The following is a 20134-nucleotide window of genomic DNA, read 5'->3' as shown; positions in this document are numbered from 1 at the left end:
GTAGTTCTCCGTCTTCCAGTCACTATCAAAACCTTCAAACTCATCGTCGCTAGCGTCCGGCTCGTCGTCTTCGAACATATGTCTTAACCACAAATCCCGGTCGATTGGTTCAGCGCGTTCAAAGTCATCATTTTCATCTATACCGTCATCAAAGCCGACACACTCCTCAAAATCACTGCCTTCCGACAACTCTTCTCTGACAAACTCCTCCATGTTTGCTTGAAAAAAAAACTTCTTTCTTCTTGCGGCGTCAATGGTAGAACTACGCAACAGCGCCCCCGGCTTGAATGGTAGAAATGCGGTAATGCTTTCCCGGCCTAAATGGGTTAAGGAACCTTTTTCTATCCAATTATTAATCGGAAAAAAATGAACAGATTAATCGATTTTCTAAATAAGGGTTAGTTGCAGTCCTACCAGAAAGGTTTACCTTGATACACGGAGCTGATTTATAGATAAAATCCTCCAGTGGACGGCAGATGACACCCTGAAGCCGCCATCTTTAAGTTTTCAGAACAATGAACATTCCAAAAAAGGTAAGAAAAAAATCCCAAAACACTGGACTTTGTCTTCAAACTTGGAAACAAGGTCCGGTGGATTGTTTTTAAAACTTTTCTGCAATGACTGACCTGGAAGACAGAGTCTTCACCAGAACAATGAACAGTAGCGGGTCCATCTGTTTCTAAATGTTTTAATCTGGACGTTTCCACTGGAATCAGTTCAAACCTCCAACAGATCAGACGGCCACACATAAAAGTTCTTTTTTATTTATTTACACAATTTTAAAATACACAAATACAGTGGCAATACAACTGAGGGGCAAAAATATTAAGATGGGAGTGAAAAGAAAAGATTCCCCATGAATCTGCAGTATAAGAAACATCGTGAGACCTGAATCCAGTAGAAACTTAGGAGCTTTATTGGACAGGCGGTGGTAGAAGAAAAGCAGTCCATGGAGACGTGTACTTTCATTTATCATAGCCATCATCAGAGAGACAAACAAGTTATTCTATCAATTTAGTTGTTTTCAAGTCCACAAGTGAAATATATACTGAAAGAAAAAAGGTCCTTTACAGGCCCTAATGGAGTGAAGCATTCCCAATCCCTCTATAAACGACTCGTCCCAAAGCGTACAGCAGCTCACTAGGACGCGGTAAACAGGCGCATCTATACACAACAGAAGGAAGGAACATGTACGAGTTATAACTACAACCCATTCCCACATCAGCTACAGAAAATGGCCTACAAATACTTTGTATCAGTCTATCACATCGAGGAAGTCCTACGTTAAAATGTGCAGGAAGCCCGGAGCTCCGGCGGGAGACCGATTTCCTGCAGCGTGACACTCAGTCCACAGCTCCTAAAACCTCCTTGTGCCTCCACCATGCTGCCGATCCAACAGTCTGTCCATTTTCTATGTAAACGGAAAGGTACCGCAGCATCGCCAAACCTTTCATTTAAAACGATTCCGCCGTTTTAAACGTGGATTTAAAGGGTTTTCTGTGATTAACAAACCTCAAATGTACCTTTAACTTTGCCCAAACTAAACTAAATGGGTTCCTCCACCAAATACTGAGCAGGAAAAAGGATCCGTCACGTTACATCATCTAAGCTGAATGAATGATTTCTGCTCCTAAAGGTGAAGTTTAACTAGAAAATGGACAAATTGTGCTTTGGAGGAAAAAAACAAAACAAAAACAGGTGTGACTCAGCAGAGGAACACAGGACGAGGCCGGAGACGCTGTGGACTTAAAAGCTTACAAAAATCGCAAATGACTTTTATATATTCATATAAAAAAAATGAACATGTTCACCCCCCCCACCACTGAGCTTGGAAACTAGGACAAAAAGCACACAAATACAGACAAAGCCACATCACTACACATCGAGCTGAAAAGAAAACATCAGAAGTTTGTTGTGGACAGACTGAGCTCCTGACTCACTCTTCCATTCACAGCTTTTCCCACGAAGCCGCCGCCGCCGCTTGAAGACCAACTCAATGTGCCGCATGTTTAGGAATTCACCACATCGCCCTGATTCCAGCAAAACCTGAGCAAAACGCGCCTCTTTTCCCGCTCACGGTGCTCTACCTAAACCGATCATACACCTGAAAACTGCCTGACCTGCGGGGGGGTTGAAGTATTTTACAGAACACACAGAGTTCAGGCACTGAGCTCAGAGATGGAGCGGCTCCATCAGACAAAGGAAATCTGAACGTTTAACACGCTCCGCCTTCTCCGCCGTCATGCTGATTAGCTGGTGAAAATGTTTTATGCTAAAAAGATAAAAAATAAAATAAAATCAAAAGTCAGGAGAAAAAAAGTAAAGATGCAGGAGAAAAGTGAATGGATGGCTTGTTCAACAGCAGGGAGTTTTCAAATCTTCCAGTGATCAGGAAGTAGGGTTGCTGTTGCTTTTATTTTGCCAAGATGGTTGTTAAGGCAACCAAACAGGTCTCCACCTGCCCATCTCTCTCTCTCTCTCTCTCTCTCTCACACACACACACCCACACACGCGCGATCTGCTGGCTGTGCATCTCTTCCCCCGTAGAGTGAATAGATGCACAGGAAGACCGGTGCATTGGTGAGCAGCTGTCCGTGTCATCAGAGAGTCCAGGTAATCCGTGTGAATGTGTGTGTGAGAGAGTGGGTGTGCTGCAGGTGGTGCATGTAGAGGCGTCCTCAGTGGATGTGCAGGAGGGAAGGTTTCACCGAGGAGCTGCAGACTGGAGGCCGCTTGGTGTGACCCGGGACAGGGCCTGGAAGACAGGGGGGGGAGGGGTCAGACTTTAGGAAACAGCAGCTTTATTGAGACTCATTTAGAGCTTTTCTGTTGCTTCTCTAATGAGAAACGAGGCTGATGATGACGATGAGGGGGGGCGGACTGTTTTGGATTCTGCAAAGCGAGGTTCTGAGGATTAAACACCGGCCGTCAATAGAAGTCATGGGAACAGACTGAAGCTAAGAGCCGATGGAAAGGGACCCCTGGGAGCCCATTACTGATAATCTGGGTCACTGTTGAAGCCTTTTTCAGGTGCAAACAGAAAATCAACGTGGACCGAACCTCACATGTGGAAATATAGACTGGAATTGAATGAAATGAGCTTTATTATTGAGGATGTGGGAAGCAGGGTGAGTTCTCCGCTCCTCCTCCAGTAGAAGCAGCTCAGGGACAGAAAGGAGCTGAGATTATTAACAACTTTATCTCCGTCTGTCTGCAAACGGATGATTGAAGCAACAAAGAAGCAGAGTTCTGCAGCGCGTTATCAACTAGGAGAGGAAACCAGCTTTAAAGGTCCTCATCTTCAAAAAGGCTCTGCTTAGTGAGACAAACGCCCCGACTTCTTCTGGCTTCCTCTTAAAGTGCTGAGCCAGTCTTCTTACATTCGATAAAGCATTTCAGTGGATTTAAATAAAACCCACTTTGTTAAAGCTCCGTCCACGAGTCCAAAAATTAGTCCCAGAACGTTAACTACTACTACTGGCCTTCAGGTTATAAGTTTTATATATTTAATCAAGTTTCATTTCACATAAAAGGAAAGTTTGCTGCCATTTTAGCGGACAAATATTTGGATTTCATCGGTTTTGGAAATATTCAAAAACCATATATTATAAACTATTGAATCCATTGAATGTATGATTTAGAAATTGAAATAAAAACATTAATTTGCTGCAAAGTTCAAAGCTTAGTCCTGTGATCGTACGGTGAATTGATTTACATTAAATTTCTCCTGTGAGATCAATAAAGTCGTATCTGCTGAGCCTGACGCATCCTGCTGCCATGTTTTTTTTATCCCCTAGCTTTCTTCTGAATGAGGCCCTTTGTGAATATTTGCAATAACAGCAGAGGTATGATAGTGTGTATGCATTCAGGGGTAAACAAGAAAACACAAAGCTAAGCTAACCCGGTTAGCACCTTCCGGCAAAGTTGTGAATAATAATGATGCTGTTTTTAGTCTTTATTGCTCACCCAGGCCTAACTAAGCAGGACTTAAGGTCTAAACAGTATTTTAATAGACTGCAAAGTTCTATTAGGTATTGCCATCATATGGATCTCTGATAGTTCTGCCAGCAGATGGCGCCGCGTGTGCTAATGTCTAATTATGGCGCTCTGAAAGGTTCAAACACCATCAGGGTGATGCTTGGTGTAAATAACCTGATTTTATCAGGTTAAAAACGCAACTTTGATTCTTTAAAGAAGAACTAACCCCCAGATGAGCTTATTTTGACCAGTGAACTGTTTAAACAGACGTGTTGTGGTTCTGTCTAAGTGTCTCTGACATTATTTATCCTCATGTTTAGCGACCGTACAGGATCGTGACGCCAGCTGACGTACCGCAGCGTCATGGTCTATCACTCTACCTGATCAGTGGAAACATTTCATTTTACTGTAATCACTTCAAAACAATGACAAGATGGTAAACACAGAGCTGGCTTTGGTCTTTCTGAGGAGATCAGAGGATAACTGGATGAAAACACCCAGAAGAAATGATTTTAGCCAAACCTCTGATCCTCAATAGCTCGACATAAAAGAGTGGATAAAAAATAATGTTGATACCAACCATCCAACAATCAGAGGAAATAAAACATGAATAAAAAATCTAGCAAGTAAAGATTATTCTGAATCTGCAGCTACATTCTGCAATAAAAACTGAATATAAACACAAACGCAGCAAAAGTTTGCTTAAGGCCAGTGAATACATATATAAATTTTTTATATTATTAAATTATAATATAATTAAATTATTAGTTATTTTCAGGTGATTTTATTTATTTATTCCAACAGTATCCGTCGTGTTTCAATGCGACTTAGGAACACCTAAAGTTAAACGCTGCATCATGCTGTGAAATTTGCTGCTTCACAATAAAAACACTTACAAGAAAATAAAATAGACATTTGAATGTTTGCTTTGTGTCTGTTTTCTCGAGTGAGCTTGTTTTCTATTTTGGTCGTTTATCCAGGTATTCAGTAACCCACTGAGAGAACACTAAGCTAAGTTAATTTTCAAATTACACCTTGTTAAATTGTGATTATATCACAAATGCAATTAATTGCCCAGCCCTAATTTTGATTAATCAATTCTTCAAATAAGAGTCAACTAATGAGGAACTGCCCTAAACACTTAACAAGGACGACCCACTCTGAGTGGTAATTACAACAAAACAGAAACATTAACGTTTAGTGCGTAGGGCACATGTGTAACCTTTAACCATCTGGAGCTCCAGGTTCGCCGCCTCTGAGTGACAGACGGCTCCGTCACTAAAACCAGGAAACATTCATCCTCTGGATCAAATCCTCCATCAGAGAACCAGAAACATGTCTGACCAGCTGAGGGTCGGAGCTAACAGCTGGTAAAGGGAGCTCAGAATGATAGAAAAATGCGCTCTGGGTCACATGACCCATTCAGAGACGAAACCTTTATAGAAGAAAGGCGCAGAGGAGCGTCGCTAAGAGCTGGACATTGGAAAATGAAGCTAATATTTAGGATTGTTGCTTCTTTGGCTGCTCAGAGCTCTGCAGGTGTCGTAGTTTAGGTTAATTTGGCTTAAATTCCATATAAAATCTATTAGGAATCTTATATCTGGTTATTTGGAAAACAATAAAAATAAAAAAATAAGATAAATGGACAGGTCAACTGATTATCAAATTAACTAATAGCTGTAGCCCAACCTTTAACTTTGCTGTTATAACTATACTCATGTGGTGTTTCAACCTGATGGCGTTCGTTACAAAACAAAATGGCATTGACTAAAATAGTAACCAGCGGGTCAGACTGTTTAAAGATGGCTGAGGGTTGGAGGTGGTGCAGAAATAAATCATTTGATCCACAGTAACCTGCTGAAATCTCAATCAGGTTGTCTAGAATTTCCTATGAAAAGCTTTAACATGTTTTCATCGACTGCGGCGCTGAAACCTGTTTGATCCGGTTGGTTCCTGCATCAACAGTCCCAAAACCGAAAACTGCTGGTAGACATGATTTATGTTACATAACCACATTTCCTGCTTGGACCAACAGCATCAGCAGTAAAAGCAGGTATGAGAAGTTTCAGGTTAGACCTGAGCGCTTCGGTAAAGCTATCAGAACGGAGCTGTCCTACTTTGACAGAAGCTAATGGCTGAAACATAAGCTAAATAAAGCAGTAGGACCATAACAGCAGCTCCTAGTAGCCAGGATGCTTTCTGTTTGAACTGAACTGCTGTGAATATTTGATCAAGTAGAATCAAATCTGCAGGAGAGAAGCAGAAAAGTGAACCTCACAGATGAAACCATCCAGGTTTATCCTCTAATTCAGGGGTCTGCAACCCGCTTTTTAATTTGAGGTTGTCAAAAAAATAAGAGCATTTTGGAAATTTGCAGCCGATTTCAAAGTTGGCAGTGAGAGAAAAAGTGCGACTGCAGAACTTCTGGATAAATTAGAGGAGAGCAAATGTAGAGTTAAGAAGTGGAATGCATCTCCAAACTCCACTACTGCTCCTAGTTTGGTTGCAAGAATAGAAAACCGTTTATAGATACAACAGGTAGCGCTCTGATGCAGGGATGGAAACTTTCTTCCATTCGTCTCCAAATCCTCAAAATAAATTTAACACCAAGAAACGCTGGTGACGGAGGATGAGAGATTTCAGGGTTAGAGAGCTCTGCTCTGATAGATGTCTCTTCCTGCTTGGTTCCTCGAGACTCTATCAGCTCCTCCCAACGGAAACACGTCTAACATAGAAAGATTTTTTTATCCTGTTTCTATAATTTCATCAATGCAACAAAACCTAAACCGCACAGTGAAGGGCGGTGATGCGGCACGCAGTGAGAATTTTCCCTGCTCCTCCCTCACCTCATGCTACTGTGTGACATTTGCTCCAATATAAACATTTAATCATGAATGTTTATGATGTAGTCCTTTTCATTAGAGGGCTAATACACTTGGAGCCTTTGTTGCCATACGAGGCTTACCGTAATTTTAACTATAAGCAGCAACAATTTTCTACCATTTTTCGACCTTACGGCTTATATAACCATGTGGCTTATCTATGGACTTTTACAGCTCACGGCCACTAGGGTAATACGGTACCTAAATCTATGGATTTTACCATCCACCATGTTGACGTCACATTTTCTTCAACCGAAGTAGCCGCGCGCGGGAATGCGGACGTCCTCCGGAAGCAGACTCCAAGAAAGACGGACATTGCGAGCTAAAGACAGATTGTGCGACACCCTCATTATAGAAAACAAACGTTGAAATGCATATGATGCAGTTTTTAAGTTGAAGGCAGCCGATTTGGAAGTAAACAAAGGAAATAGAACCGCTGCACGTAACCTTGGAATCAATGAGTCAAAGGTGAGACGTTGGAGACGCCAGCAGGAAGAATTGTCTCAATTCAATTGTGTTGCAATGTTAATAAATAGGAGCTTCCCCAAACAGTTGCCTCTTTCCTGACAATCCTCTCTGTGCACGAACCGTATGGTAATTAAACATTAAAATCCTGCGGCTTATAGTCCGAAAATTACTGTATATTTTTGTGGCTCCACACAGATTTGTTTCTTTGTCCAATGTGGCTCTGTGAGCAGTTCGGGTTGCCGAGTCCTGCTCTACTTGACTTGATTCTGATACATTAATGGGAACGCTACCTGTGAGGTGGACATGCGAGACGTGTCCTGACGTCCTGTCAGATCTGAGGACGAGATGTTGACAGGTGCTCCACGATGAAGACGCATGCTCACCTTCCTCTCCTTTTCCATCCCTAAAACAAAGACTGACAGTCAGCGCCGGCGCCTGTGAAGCGGTACCGGACGTATCCTGAGGTGGAGAGAGGATCTGCTGACCTGAGTGTGAGGCGGGGTTGAGGGGGGAGGGGGCTGCAGCGTCCTGAGCTGCCCTCGCTCTGCCTGAAGCTGAAGCCATGCCTCTGGCCCCTGGGTTCCTGCTGTGCCTCAGTCTCTCCTCGCGTTCCCGACGCTCCCTCTCTGCGTCCTCCACAGCCCTGTTGGCGCCCTGACACACAACACAGGCCGCCGTTTAGCTCCGTGTCAGCTGAGCTATTTTTATACCAAACAGGATCACTGAATCTGGGCCGCGGTGACAAGATGCAGGGACAGAAGGAACGGATGACCCATTTACAACTTCAGGGTTCCCCCCAAAAGGAGATGACATCACCAACGGATTTTTATAGAGTTTAGAGATTTTTCTAAATGGGAAAAACATAATTCTTCCTCCCACATTCCAGATCGTTTCTAGTTTATTCTGGACTTTATTTCAGCTGTATGGTGAGCAAACTTACAAACTTGAGCATGTTCCAGTCAAAGACGTAGTCGTAGGAGAAGCCCTGTCTGTGGAAGAGGTTCCTGAAAAGCTGGCGGAGGTACGAGTAGTCGGGTTTATCGTCAAATCGCAGCGAGCGGCAGAAGTTCAGGTACGTTGCAAACTCCGCTGAAGGACAGAAGGAAGGAAAATGGTTAAAACCACATGGAATGAAACAAAAAGGAAGTTTTGGTTTTCTATGAACGTGTCAGCAGCTTAGCTCACAGGGGTAGCCTTTACAGAGGACCTCGATGGGGGTAGACATTTTCTTCTCACTGATGCGTTCATATTTCTGCCTCTTGGTTGCAGCTTTAAGGCCTTGCCAGGGAAGAGAGCCCAGGTTGAAGTACATGAGGACATATCCCAGGGACTCCAGGTCGTCCCGCCGGGACTGCTCTGTAGGACAGGGTGGGGACAGGCAGGGTTAGCAAAATGCAGGAGTTCTTGGATAGTCGTCACCTGGCGGCGCGTCTTACCGATGCCCAGATGTGTGTTAATGGAGGCGTAGCGGGCCGTGCCGGTCAGGTTCTTGTTTTCGCGGTAGGGGATGTGCTGGTGTGTGCGAGCATCGCGGTATTTCTTAGCCAGACCGAAGTCGATGATGTAGACCAGGTTGCCCTTCTTGCCCAGACCCATCAGGAAGTTGTCTGGCTTCACGTCTCTGTGGATGAAGTTCTTCGAGTGGATGTATTCGATCCGGCTGATCTAGAAACACAGGTGATGGAAACTTTTACAAACCAGGTTCAGAGGGGACGTTTGGACGGTTTAGGAGATTGTGTTTCATCCTTCTCTGGCTCTCACCATCTGATCAGCAAGCAGGAGGACCGTCTTCAGACTGAACTTCCTGGAGCAGAAGTTGAACAGATCCTCCAGACTGGGCCCCAGCAGCTCCATCACCATCACGTTGTAGTCCCCCTCAGCGCCACACCACTTTATCGTTGGGATCCCCACTGAAGCAAAAGGGAAGGTTTTCTTTTTGTTACTCTGAGGTTCATGAATGAACACGAAAAGCAATCAGAAATCTGGTTGCACTTTTTAGTGCATCAACGCTGTTTAATAACAGTTCATACATAAACTGAAAATAAAGACCTTTCTGATTTTAGAAACTGAAAGTCAATATAACCTGACCAAATTACTTTGTTACTTTTGATGTATTTTAGATCCATACCTCAAATAAAACTGTTAATTCTTCTTATCAGCTGCAGTCTGGGATAAAATAACTTTTTGTTTAAATGGTTTAGGATCAAACAAGGGGAATAAAGTAACGTTTTCTTTACTTTATTATTTAGGCCCCCGTCACACCTTGCTGATTTAACCAGTATATGGCCGACGGACCAGAATCTCCTACAACGCTGGCATACGCTCAACTTTCCATGTATTTTTTTCAATTTTAGGCGTATACATAGATAAATACATATTTATAACGAGTCCAGAACTTCTGTCCAACGACAGCCTAACTTATGCATAACGCACAGCAGCGTAATGCCCATGAAATGATGCACAAGCATCATTTCATGGGCATTATAAAGCATCAGTTAAAGCTTCTCTGAAGCACATCACAGCGATGCACCCAGAGGCACCCGGTCTGCAGAAAAAGATTTCTTTGGTCACGATATTAACCTCGCTGCTGTTTACCGCAGCATATGGCCTACGTCGGGAAAGTACTTGCCATATGTTGTTCCAGCGCGCTTCAGCATACTCATAACTTGTACAAAATGTGCCCATAAACTATCCAACGGATGCCAGCGTTTCCCAGATTTCTGGTACGTCAGGCATACACCGGTCAAGATTGGATTTACAGAAGGCGACAAAGTCGGAGGGGCATTTCCAATATTTCTTTTTTACAGCACTAGTGGCTTGTTTTTTCAACAGTAGGCTGACAGGAAAGGGGGCATGATAGGGGGAGAGACATGCGGCAAAGGACCACAGGTCGGATTCGAACCTGGGTCAGCCGCATCGAGGACTAAGGCCTCTCCATGCATGGGTCATGTGCACTAACCACTGCGCCACCTGCACGCCAGCATTTCAGAAATAAAAAATTTAAAGCTATGAATGCAAGTATTAGATTGTCAAAAAAGTTTCCGGATACATTAGAAATTTAGCCTGGATTTCATACTTAAGATATTTGCTGAAGGCATATTTTTGCATATTTGCACATTAAAAGAAAAATATCTCCCACAAACCCACTATAGTCCGACTAATATATCTGGGTTGTTCATTTTGCATTTATCTGCACACTAATTTAGGTAGCATGTGTGATTCCGTTAAAAAAGCCCACACCATGTTAAGATAGAAAAAGGCAAGTTTTTCTGGCTGATAAAAATAGTTTTCCTATCTTTAATCATCTTAATTTTTTATCCTTGTGGTATTAAAAATGATGCAGAACATCAAAAGTTAAGACATTTTAGCAACGTGCCAACCCTGGGGAGAACACGGCCAACCAGTCTGTCATACCTCCGCCTTGCATCATCTTGTAGATCTTGCTTTCGATGTGCAGCTGTGGGTGTTTGGTCTTCACACATTCCAGCTTGATGGCCACCTCTTCTCCCACAGAGATATCCGTACCTGAACAGAGACAGAGACTAAATGAAGCTGCATGCAGGCAGGTCGCAGAGAGGTCAACGAGACTGAAACACCGGGAACACGTCAAAGAGGAGGCCAAGCGTGGCAGCAGTGCTTCTCTAAGGACCTGTGAGGAGTCTGCATTATGCCTGCATTTAAATCTGCAGCTCAACTTTTTCATGAAAGACGGATGTAACTTGGCTTAAACTGTGGTTTTACTCAAACAGAAAAATGATTTTAATTAAAAACCAATATGCAGTATGAAAGTTAAACTTTAGGAAATTTGTTGTTGTGGCTGTTAAAAAAAAAGATAAATATATAAACCTTGTTCATATTCTGATATTACCCTTGTTACCAATTTGTTGCTGAGTGTTAATATAATACTATTGTCAATATGTTGCATAACTACAGTCAGAATTAAGTTAACAGCTAAAGGTTTTTAATATTTATGCTTTTTCTGCTAAATGAATAATTCTTGGTAACTAATTTATTAATCTGCAGACTAAGACTCTCTTTTAATCTGATAACTCTGACAATCACAATAATTAATCTGAAATCCTCAGAGAACCAGCAGTAGAAGCAGTACAGTTTGTTTACATAAAGAATTATCCCTTCCAACCACACCTAGCGAAAAATAAAACCCAATCAGATGATTTCCTCGTTCCTTCCTGAATGCACCGCCCAGTTTTAGGACATCCATACATTTCCATCTCCATTTCTCTCTCCTAGGGAATTCTGGGAGCTGGCCCCATAAGGTTTAGTGCTGAGCTTGCCCTCTTCCTAAACATGGTAATAGACTCCAGTTACCCCCACCCCCCTCACAGAGTAACCAGACACCAGCTTACGTAATTCCACTACTCCCGCTCACATGTGAGAACACACAGTCTCACAGCAGAAACTGTTGGAGCCTCTGATGAAGCCTTGCTGATTTCTCTGTACGTCATCTGGCAGTGATCACGCAGCAGGGTGGGGACCACAGCTCCCTCCACAACATGCATGTGGATTTTCAACATGCAAGGGTTCTCCAGCAAACTGGCAGGAAGTGAGCCCGTTTATGAACGATGCTTCACAGAACAGGAAGACAACAAACACAAACGTTCAGACTGAACATGTCGGGTGTTTACTTAAAGGCTGTGTCAACAATTACACAACAACCATTGAGCTGTGGGTATAAGTGATGTAGAAAGGGATATTCTACAACACCCAGATAACAGTCCTACTTTAGTGTTCAGTCACTAAATCTTATTCAGCAATAAAAACAGGAGCAGAAAAGCTGGAATAATCCGAGCAGCTCTGAGCTTTGCTGAATGTGAGCGAGGAAGGGAATTGTCTGAACAGATTTTTCTGGGGAATGCAGCACTCCCTGCCTCGTTCTCACATGGTGGACTGTTACGCCAAAGTGTTCCCCTTGTACACAGGGTGTGTTTTAATTCTGTGCTGAAACATGTTCAGACACATCTCTGTACACTATTATTTCATGAACAGCAACACCGAGGCGCCACTGGGAACCAACACGTCAACATGCAAATGTCCTATCACTTTTTAAAGAAGAGTTAAGCATCACTGCTTCACTTCTGAAAAGGAATGGAGGCAATATATCAAGTCATATGGTTATTTGCATCTTTATCACCCCGGTCAATAAGATCAGGAAGTTAGAGGACGCTGCGTCCTGTCAGGTGTTCAGAGTCCCGACACCTGCAGCCGAAAGTCTGCAGCCCACTGCTGATGTTTGCAAACAAGGAGCACAAAGAGAGGCAGCAGGATCAGTCTGACCATCAACATGACGGACGGACAGCGAAAAACCAAAGGTTGTGGGTGTGATACCTGAATCACTAAACACACAGACTGAGCTAATTTAATTTAAAGTTTTCAAACAACCTCAGTTTGCGTTTAATCAAACCCCTCCCTGTCAGCATACGTGGCCACAGCGCTCTGCTTTTACACTCATCGGACAAACAGTATCTGTTCAACGAGTCTGTTTTTATTAGTCAGGAATCAGCCTCAGGAAATGTTTACCAACACCAGGCAGCAGTAAACTCATCAACACAACAATTCAACACAGAACACAAAACACACAACCTTCTCTGACTTAATGTTAAAGTCCTTCCGGTTTGCCATAACTACCAATATTAACCAAACAGTCAAACATAAACTCCGCCGTCAGCTTTTCCACATACAGATGATTGAAATTGATAGTGTACATTCTTTAAATGCACATTAAGAAACTTTATGTCCATTAAATGTTTGTGTTTTCAGGCTGTGCAATACGGCCAAAAACATTTCACCATATGGGCCTTTCGTATAAGTCATATTCAATTAGAGATTTCAATTGAAATCGTCCTACTTTAAGCTTCAAAAACAGGTCAGATCTACGACTAACCGTCCTTAGATGGGTTGAAATCCTTTCCTCTGCGTACATCTTCCAGAATGCTGCCTGGTTCTAGATCGATAGCACATTCTGTTGGACACGTTCTCTATTTCTACTGACCAGGTGTGGGTCATGACACAGGTAACCGTTTTACTTCCCTCCTCCACTGTATTCAGAGTTTATTTATATGAATACCATTCCCAATGAGAATCACCCATGCTTAAAAATTGGTGGCGAATGGATGCATGGATCCATTCCCCAATTCATTAATGCCACATCTCAAACTGCTGCATCCTCCGTTTGCTCTTCATTGCTTATGCTTTATTTAATATAACTTCCTGCCTTTGAAGAGGAGCTATGAGCCGATTTACCAGAACCTGGAGCATTGCGCACGTGCAAACAATAGAGTTTTTCTTCCAGATTGACGAGTCCGACCAGCGCCATTTCTTGGCGCCGAGTCCTACGTGTGGTTTTTAGACGTACAGTGTGAGCAGGTAGGTCGCACTGTGTGAGGACAAACACCGTGAGCTGTGAACTTTTAAACCCTGTGGTTTCATTGTAAAGTTTGAGCTGAAGCTGCGTGCAACAATTGAAAATATCACAGTGTATGCCCGGCTTTATTTGGGGTTGTAGTCAGTCCACGTCTTTGACTGCGACTGCCTCAGCTACAGATATGGTGCTGTGCCGCACAGCAAAAAGGGCTCCACAGCGCCATCTGATGGCGTGGCAATGCAGAAGTAGCACATTTTCATCCGTTGTTTTTTGTTTTATTAAGTCGATACCTGGAACTGAAATATCAGCCCTAATACAGAGTATGATACCAGTATATAACAGAAAAATGTATACAATGATACTACGCCTGCATGACTGGGATATTATCACTGTGGTAAGGCCTGGCTGTAGTTAAACACTAGAATGGAAACATGAATGAATGCAGCAAATGTAAGCTATTTATTAATCTAAATAGAAGAGTATAAAAAAATTTGACAAATCTAGGAACAGTTATTTTTTAGAAATCAAAGTACCATAGTCATAATATTGCAATATTTGTTTAAAAAGGAGACAAAGAAGAAAAAGAACTAGGTCAGAGCTAATGGAGTTAACCAATAAATAGATTCCTATTTTAAATCACATGGTATCAGATCAGCGCCTGACTTCAAATACTCACTGATACCGACGGCAGCAGCAGAGACAACTAATATTTAGAGATGCACAATATTGAGATTTTGGCCGATATCCGATATGCCGATATTTTAAAACTCATGTAGCCGATAACCGATAGATACTGATGTTAAAGCTGGACAAAAATAAGTAGTCATTGAAAATAGCAGTTTTGTTATCCATTTCTGACACTTTGAAAAATAATATACTCAAATATATTTTCATATGCTGATATCAAATAGATTTTTAAAAACGCGGTATCGATCTATTTTACTTTCAAAATCTTGTGAAATGTCATCGTTCTGTTACAAACTCTCGTGATATTTTGCAAATTCTTGTGAGATTTTGTTTGTAAAATAGATCGATACCGCGTCAATATATCAACATATAAAAATATGGCAACATTTCGTGAATTTTCGGGGGATTTCGTAGCATAACGATGACATATAGCAATATTTCATTAGTAAAAGAGATTGATATGGTGTTTTTAAATGGCAATATATCAGCATATGAAGATATTGGGATATTTTAATGTATCGATATTTTTTCCCTCGTCTTTAGAAGTTTTTAAGTCTGTAAAAAAGAAGTTTTTGATGAAGAAGAAGAAGCAGTATTTTTTTTTTTTTTAGACTTTAGAAACTCAGAAGCTGATCAAATATCGGGTTAAATATCGGCGGGGTGGCCGATGTCCGATATTCGGTTTTCAGGCCGATACCGATAGGGGGCCGATTATATCGTGCATCCCTACTAATATTAATGAATGTTTATTTTTTATTAAATTCAGATTTTTATCATTGTCACATTTATAGTGTAAATGAAGAAACTGTTAAAAATTGATCAAAAACATAATAAATGTAAAAAATGTCTAATTTTTAGCCTATCCTGGGGAACAATTAGACTGATGTCAGAATGATCAATATCTGGCTTTAACAAACCTGTATTGGATTATTTTTACCTGTTCATAAATCAGAACAACCAGAAACAAAGAGTCTTGATTTCTGTTTTCCATCATAATCACCATTTAATAAAACCACCATGTAAAAAAACAAAAACAAATTAAGGACAGATAAAAAAAGGGATAATGGCAACCTGAAGAAGAGGACTTTTATAAATAACTAATCAATAACGTTGTCAGGCTACAGTTTCCTTTTGTCCTGTTTTCTTTTCTCTGTGACCCCAATGTTGATCTGTTAAAGGAACTAAACTGGTTAGAGCTCCAGTCTGATACTGGTGATTAGGTTGGGACATGTGCATTCACCACTTCCTTTGTCTACTTGTGAAACTGTCCCCTGGCAGAGTTCCTGTACCTGTGGACACTGGCCTACAACATTTTAAAAAGGACTGAAACAGAAAACAGATGTGGAACAGAGGATGACTTCGTAATTCATCTAACCACTCGTTTCCTCTTTCAGGCAGCAATGATTTAGTTCTCTGAAACAACATCAGTCTTATGGAAACAAAACAAATGACCCGGGACATCTGCTGATCTTTAACAGTAAAGGTAGCTTCAGCTTTAGCGATTTAGGAAACCAAAATAGAATTTTACTTTTTTTTTTTTAAACCTCTTCTGTTATGTTTTAAGGCAACAGAGGGAAAACTGATCTAACAGAACCACACACGGCTCTGACTCATTTACAACGTTACAACAGATTAGTCATCAGCCACTCAATGGAGAGGATGGACAGCTAAGCGAAAACACCAAGTGATTATGCAAGGGACTGGCAGCTCTCTATCAGATTGTACAACATGTCGTGTGGAAGAAACACCGGATCCTGTTAATTAATCTAACCTCTCCAGTGTTTGGAAACACTACAGATACACCATCGTAGACTTTATCAGTTTTCTTTAGAACGCAGGAGTTAATCTGTGAAATATTATGGTGCTAAACTTCAGCAAAAAGGGCTTTATTACTAAACAAATAACCTGAAGTTAATAGTGCACGGCTGCATAACAATTATAGGTATGCTGTTAAAAAATGGCTGTAAAAAGTTCCCAAAAAGTCCAATCAACGACAACAATAAAATGAACAACTTGTAGAAGCATTATCACAGGGGAGACCAGGAACCCTTCTGTTTAGCCCCATTTACACTACCCTCTGAAAACTGATCCGCGCCGAGCTTGGTTCCTTACGACCGTTTACACGTGAAAGGCTGGTTATCCTCCCACAGCAGTGTGTCGCAGTGAGGTTTTCGCTTGATTTATGCCCAATGTTGAAGCGTGGTCTGCGCTATGTTATTCTACGCCACAACACAGGAGGGACAATCAGGAACTAGCTGTGGGTCCAGATACGGCCGAGGCGGTGAAGAAGGAGGGGCAGGTTTGTCCACAATGGCGGTCATACAAACAAAACAAGCCAGTAATTTCCAAACAGGAAATACGCATAGTGTAGAGCGGATGAAGATCGACCAATCAGAGGCCTTTTGTCTGCGGTCACCTACAATTTTGGAGAGGCGCAGCAGATTGTCTGCGGAAGGGGCAGGGCATATCTGCGTTAACTGCGACACGCATTCAGACGACCTGGTTTCTAAATATAAATCAGACATCACACTCCTAGTGGCGATCTACGGTACTGCCGCTCTCTACAGGTAAACGAGCAAATTAACATGGTGGCGCCCGTAATACTGAGGAAATTTGCTGAGAGTCAGACGAAGAAGGCAGCCTTTGGTGAATTTACTTGACAGAGTCGGCTTTCGGGAAATGGACACGACAAACAATAGTTTAATCAGGGCTTCCAGGCACTGGAAACAACGACGGGCATTAAGGTTCAACACACTGCTAAGCAGAACCATCGTGTGGCACGGTAGGGAAGCTAGGATTTTTATGAATGTCTTAAATTTCGTAATTTTAGAGGCTGACTGTAAGGAGATGAGGCGGTCTGCTCATCCGCTCTTTGAGCCTGAACAGAACCGCCCTACAGAACCGCCCTAGAACCGCCCTACTGATGAACTAGTACCAGATTAGTGCGGATCGGCTGGTCCAGTTCAGTTCTGCGTGCCAATAACACTCAATAGTTATCTCGGTTATCACCGTGCTAGGGACGATCTCGGCCCCATTTCAAAAGGCTTGTGTAAATGGGGCTTTTGGCTTCGATGCATTAAATGCAATGAAAGAGAGCTCAACAAAAGCAATAAAAAGTCATTTTATGAGTTACAAATCGACAACTGTTGGAGAAACAGCATATTTAAGCATTTCTCCCAGAGTCAAATCTAAGCGAACATCTTTATATCTACATTCAGAGACAACTAACTCTCTGAATGTGTCAGTTTTGTGATGGTGTGTGTGTGTGTGGGGTGGGGGGTTGGAGGAATACAGATGGTCACATCTCGATCCCACTGCGCTTTAAACCCAGACCTTGCATGAAGGAAGAGCTTTGTGTAAACAAGATACATCAGATGTAGATATTCAAAAATATTGGTCAACTCTTGTATTAGTTTAAACTATAGATTCACGGTCATCAGCTATCGGTATCAATATGAAAATAGTGATTCTGTTGTGGCCTGAAGCCAGATCAAATTAAGCCACAAATAACACATTTCCTCCCAGTAGGAATCTACATTTCATTTATAACACAAAAAAATGAAAGATGTCAATCAGCAGACAGATAACGAGCCTTGATTATCAAGAAATGTTTTTATGTCACCCAGCAGAGATGGAGCTATATTTATACAACCTGTTCGTGACAGCTTGTTCTCACACTGATTCCGGGCCTTCATATATAACCGCTTCTTTGGAGCTAATCTTAAAAATAAAGATCACACTGCTACGAATTTTATATCGTTAAAGTCAGTGACCTGAAATCTGTCTAAACCGATAATAGGCTTGGTTGGTGTGTTAAAGAACAATAAAACATCCACCCAAACAATACTTCAAATCAAATGTCTTAGATTTGGTCTGAACGACCATTTTATGTCGTAGAATAAAACTGGTTAAAGTTCTGTAAAAGCGAGGCTAAAAAAAACAACAGCAAAAATTGCTTAGCTAGCTGAGGACAAAACACCTAGGTGCACAGAAGCTAACAGTTAGTCATTTAAACTGAATATTTCGGCTCCGACATAAAGTTATAACACAACACAATATTAAAATATGTTTTATTAAGTATAATCAATTAGAATGATTGTGTAATATTTAAAGCAGACGACGACAAAGCTAGCTTAATTGCTACAGAAACTGCTAGCCTAGCAGCGGAGGCTAACTGGAGCACAACAGCTGATCGCCTTTCATGGGCTCCTTCTGAACCCCTGAAAAGGGAACCAGTTGGTCAACTTCCTCACACTTTCCGTATAGTGTTGATACAATAACACAGACAGGCAGACGAGTTTCTGTGAAAAACAAACATACCCAGGTAGATGTCTCCAAACGATCCGCTTCCAATTTTTCTGCCCAGTCTGTATCGGTTTCCGACTCTCAACTCCATGTTAATAAATTTGTCGTTGGCTAGCTAGCAGGCTCGCTAGCTCCAAAATATTCAAAATATGGTCAGCTTCAAACCTCCAACTTGCTTACAAGTAGAATAATTAAACGAACCAGTCGAAACCGGAGATCCGTTCAACCAACAATTTTTGTTCTTCTGTAAGCCGTCTCTGGGTGAAGTCTCTCCGACAATCTTTCGCCTCTTGTTTTACAATGTTGAAAAAGTCATATTGCGACAATATGAAGTTTTTAAGAAAGTGTGATGTTTGCACTTTATGCTCCTGTCGTTTTAAAAATCGATGCGCCTTAAACTTTTACGGATGAAAACGGATTTTGAAAATATCCCCTGAGCTCTTTGGCACGGATACGGTGGCTCGTACTTCTCTGCTGTGTTAGGACCTAGCTCAGCAAACTGCTGCCTCCGTTACGTCACTTCCTGCTTAGATGATGGGGGAGGACACGATCAGAGATCCTATAAAGAAAGATCCTCCAACAAGTGTTGCTTTTGGTAACCAGACCTTCAAATGAGATAACCAAAAACATACCCGTTATGTTTAAACTAGGATTTGTTTATTTAGATTCACAACAAAGAGTCTAATATTATGCTTTTAGTTACACGTACATTCAACCCAGTTCAACGCATAGTTACGATTTACTAATGAAAATTTTTGTGAAAATTTGAATTGAGAAAGCTTCCTGTAGGGGAAGCGAGACGTCTTCAAACCTTGGAAACCAAGTCCAGTCGATTGTTTTTTGAACTTTTACGGGATTTTCTTGTGAAATTTTGTGAGATGCTATTGTTTTATTATATGCCGCTTTATGCAAAACATGTTTTCTATTAATTTAATTTCTATAAACCATATTGTGGGTTTTCCAGTCTATGTATAATTTATCCCACTCCAGCCATTCATGTCGGGTTTCAATGTTAATGTCCCTTTGTTGCACTTTCCACGTAGAGACTAATCTCCTTAAAATAAAAGGCTCTGGTTTCACTCAACAACAAAAGATCGGCACCTTTGTTCCTCTGGCTTCTGTCCATCCTCAGATGGTCAAAATTATACAGAGAATCAGGACATCCTGTAACTCATTACTATTACAGATAAAACCTAAGCATTTATTTTAATTCATAATTTTTTATCACTTTATGAAAAATGTTACATATTTAATAGTTCGTATATCATGGGTTCCAACAGTAACATTTCTGTTATTGAATATGTTACAAATAACAATGTTTAAAAGAAAGACATTTATTCGCCGTTCAAAGAAAAAAATCGATATTAATAAAGTCCAGCTTGACTTAAAAATATTAAAAACATTTTATTCAAACTGCTTCCTCGTTCGGACA

The 20134-nt window shown here is 41.4% G+C and overlaps 1 protein-coding gene across 1 annotated transcript; it reads right to left on the bottom strand.

Moving 5' to 3' along the window:
• Positions 1 to 751: 751 nt before the first annotated feature.
• Positions 752 to 19213, bottom strand: csnk1da (casein kinase 1, delta a). Its single transcript, XM_038267568.1, has 9 exons — positions 18718 to 19213; positions 10743 to 10853; positions 9090 to 9238; positions 8765 to 8993; positions 8514 to 8684; positions 8269 to 8417; positions 7814 to 7982; positions 7619 to 7731; positions 752 to 2755 (listed from the first exon to the last, which is right to left on the bottom strand). The coding sequence occupies exons 1-9, from the start codon at positions 18791 to 18793 to the stop codon at positions 2705 to 2707; spliced, it is 1218 nt and encodes a 405-aa protein (XP_038123496.1). The 5' UTR covers positions 18794 to 19213; the 3' UTR covers positions 752 to 2704.
• Positions 19214 to 20134: the final 921 nt, after the last annotated feature.

Source organism: Cyprinodon tularosa, unplaced genomic scaffold (assembly GCF_016077235.1).
Source record: "Cyprinodon tularosa strain WSP-4 unplaced genomic scaffold, ASM1607723v1 ctg678, whole genome shotgun sequence".
In the NCBI taxonomy this organism is placed as follows: domain Eukaryota; kingdom Metazoa; phylum Chordata; class Actinopteri; order Cyprinodontiformes; family Cyprinodontidae; genus Cyprinodon; species Cyprinodon tularosa.
Note: the sequence above shows the minus strand (reverse complement) of the source record. Positions and strands in the feature narration are given on the sequence as shown.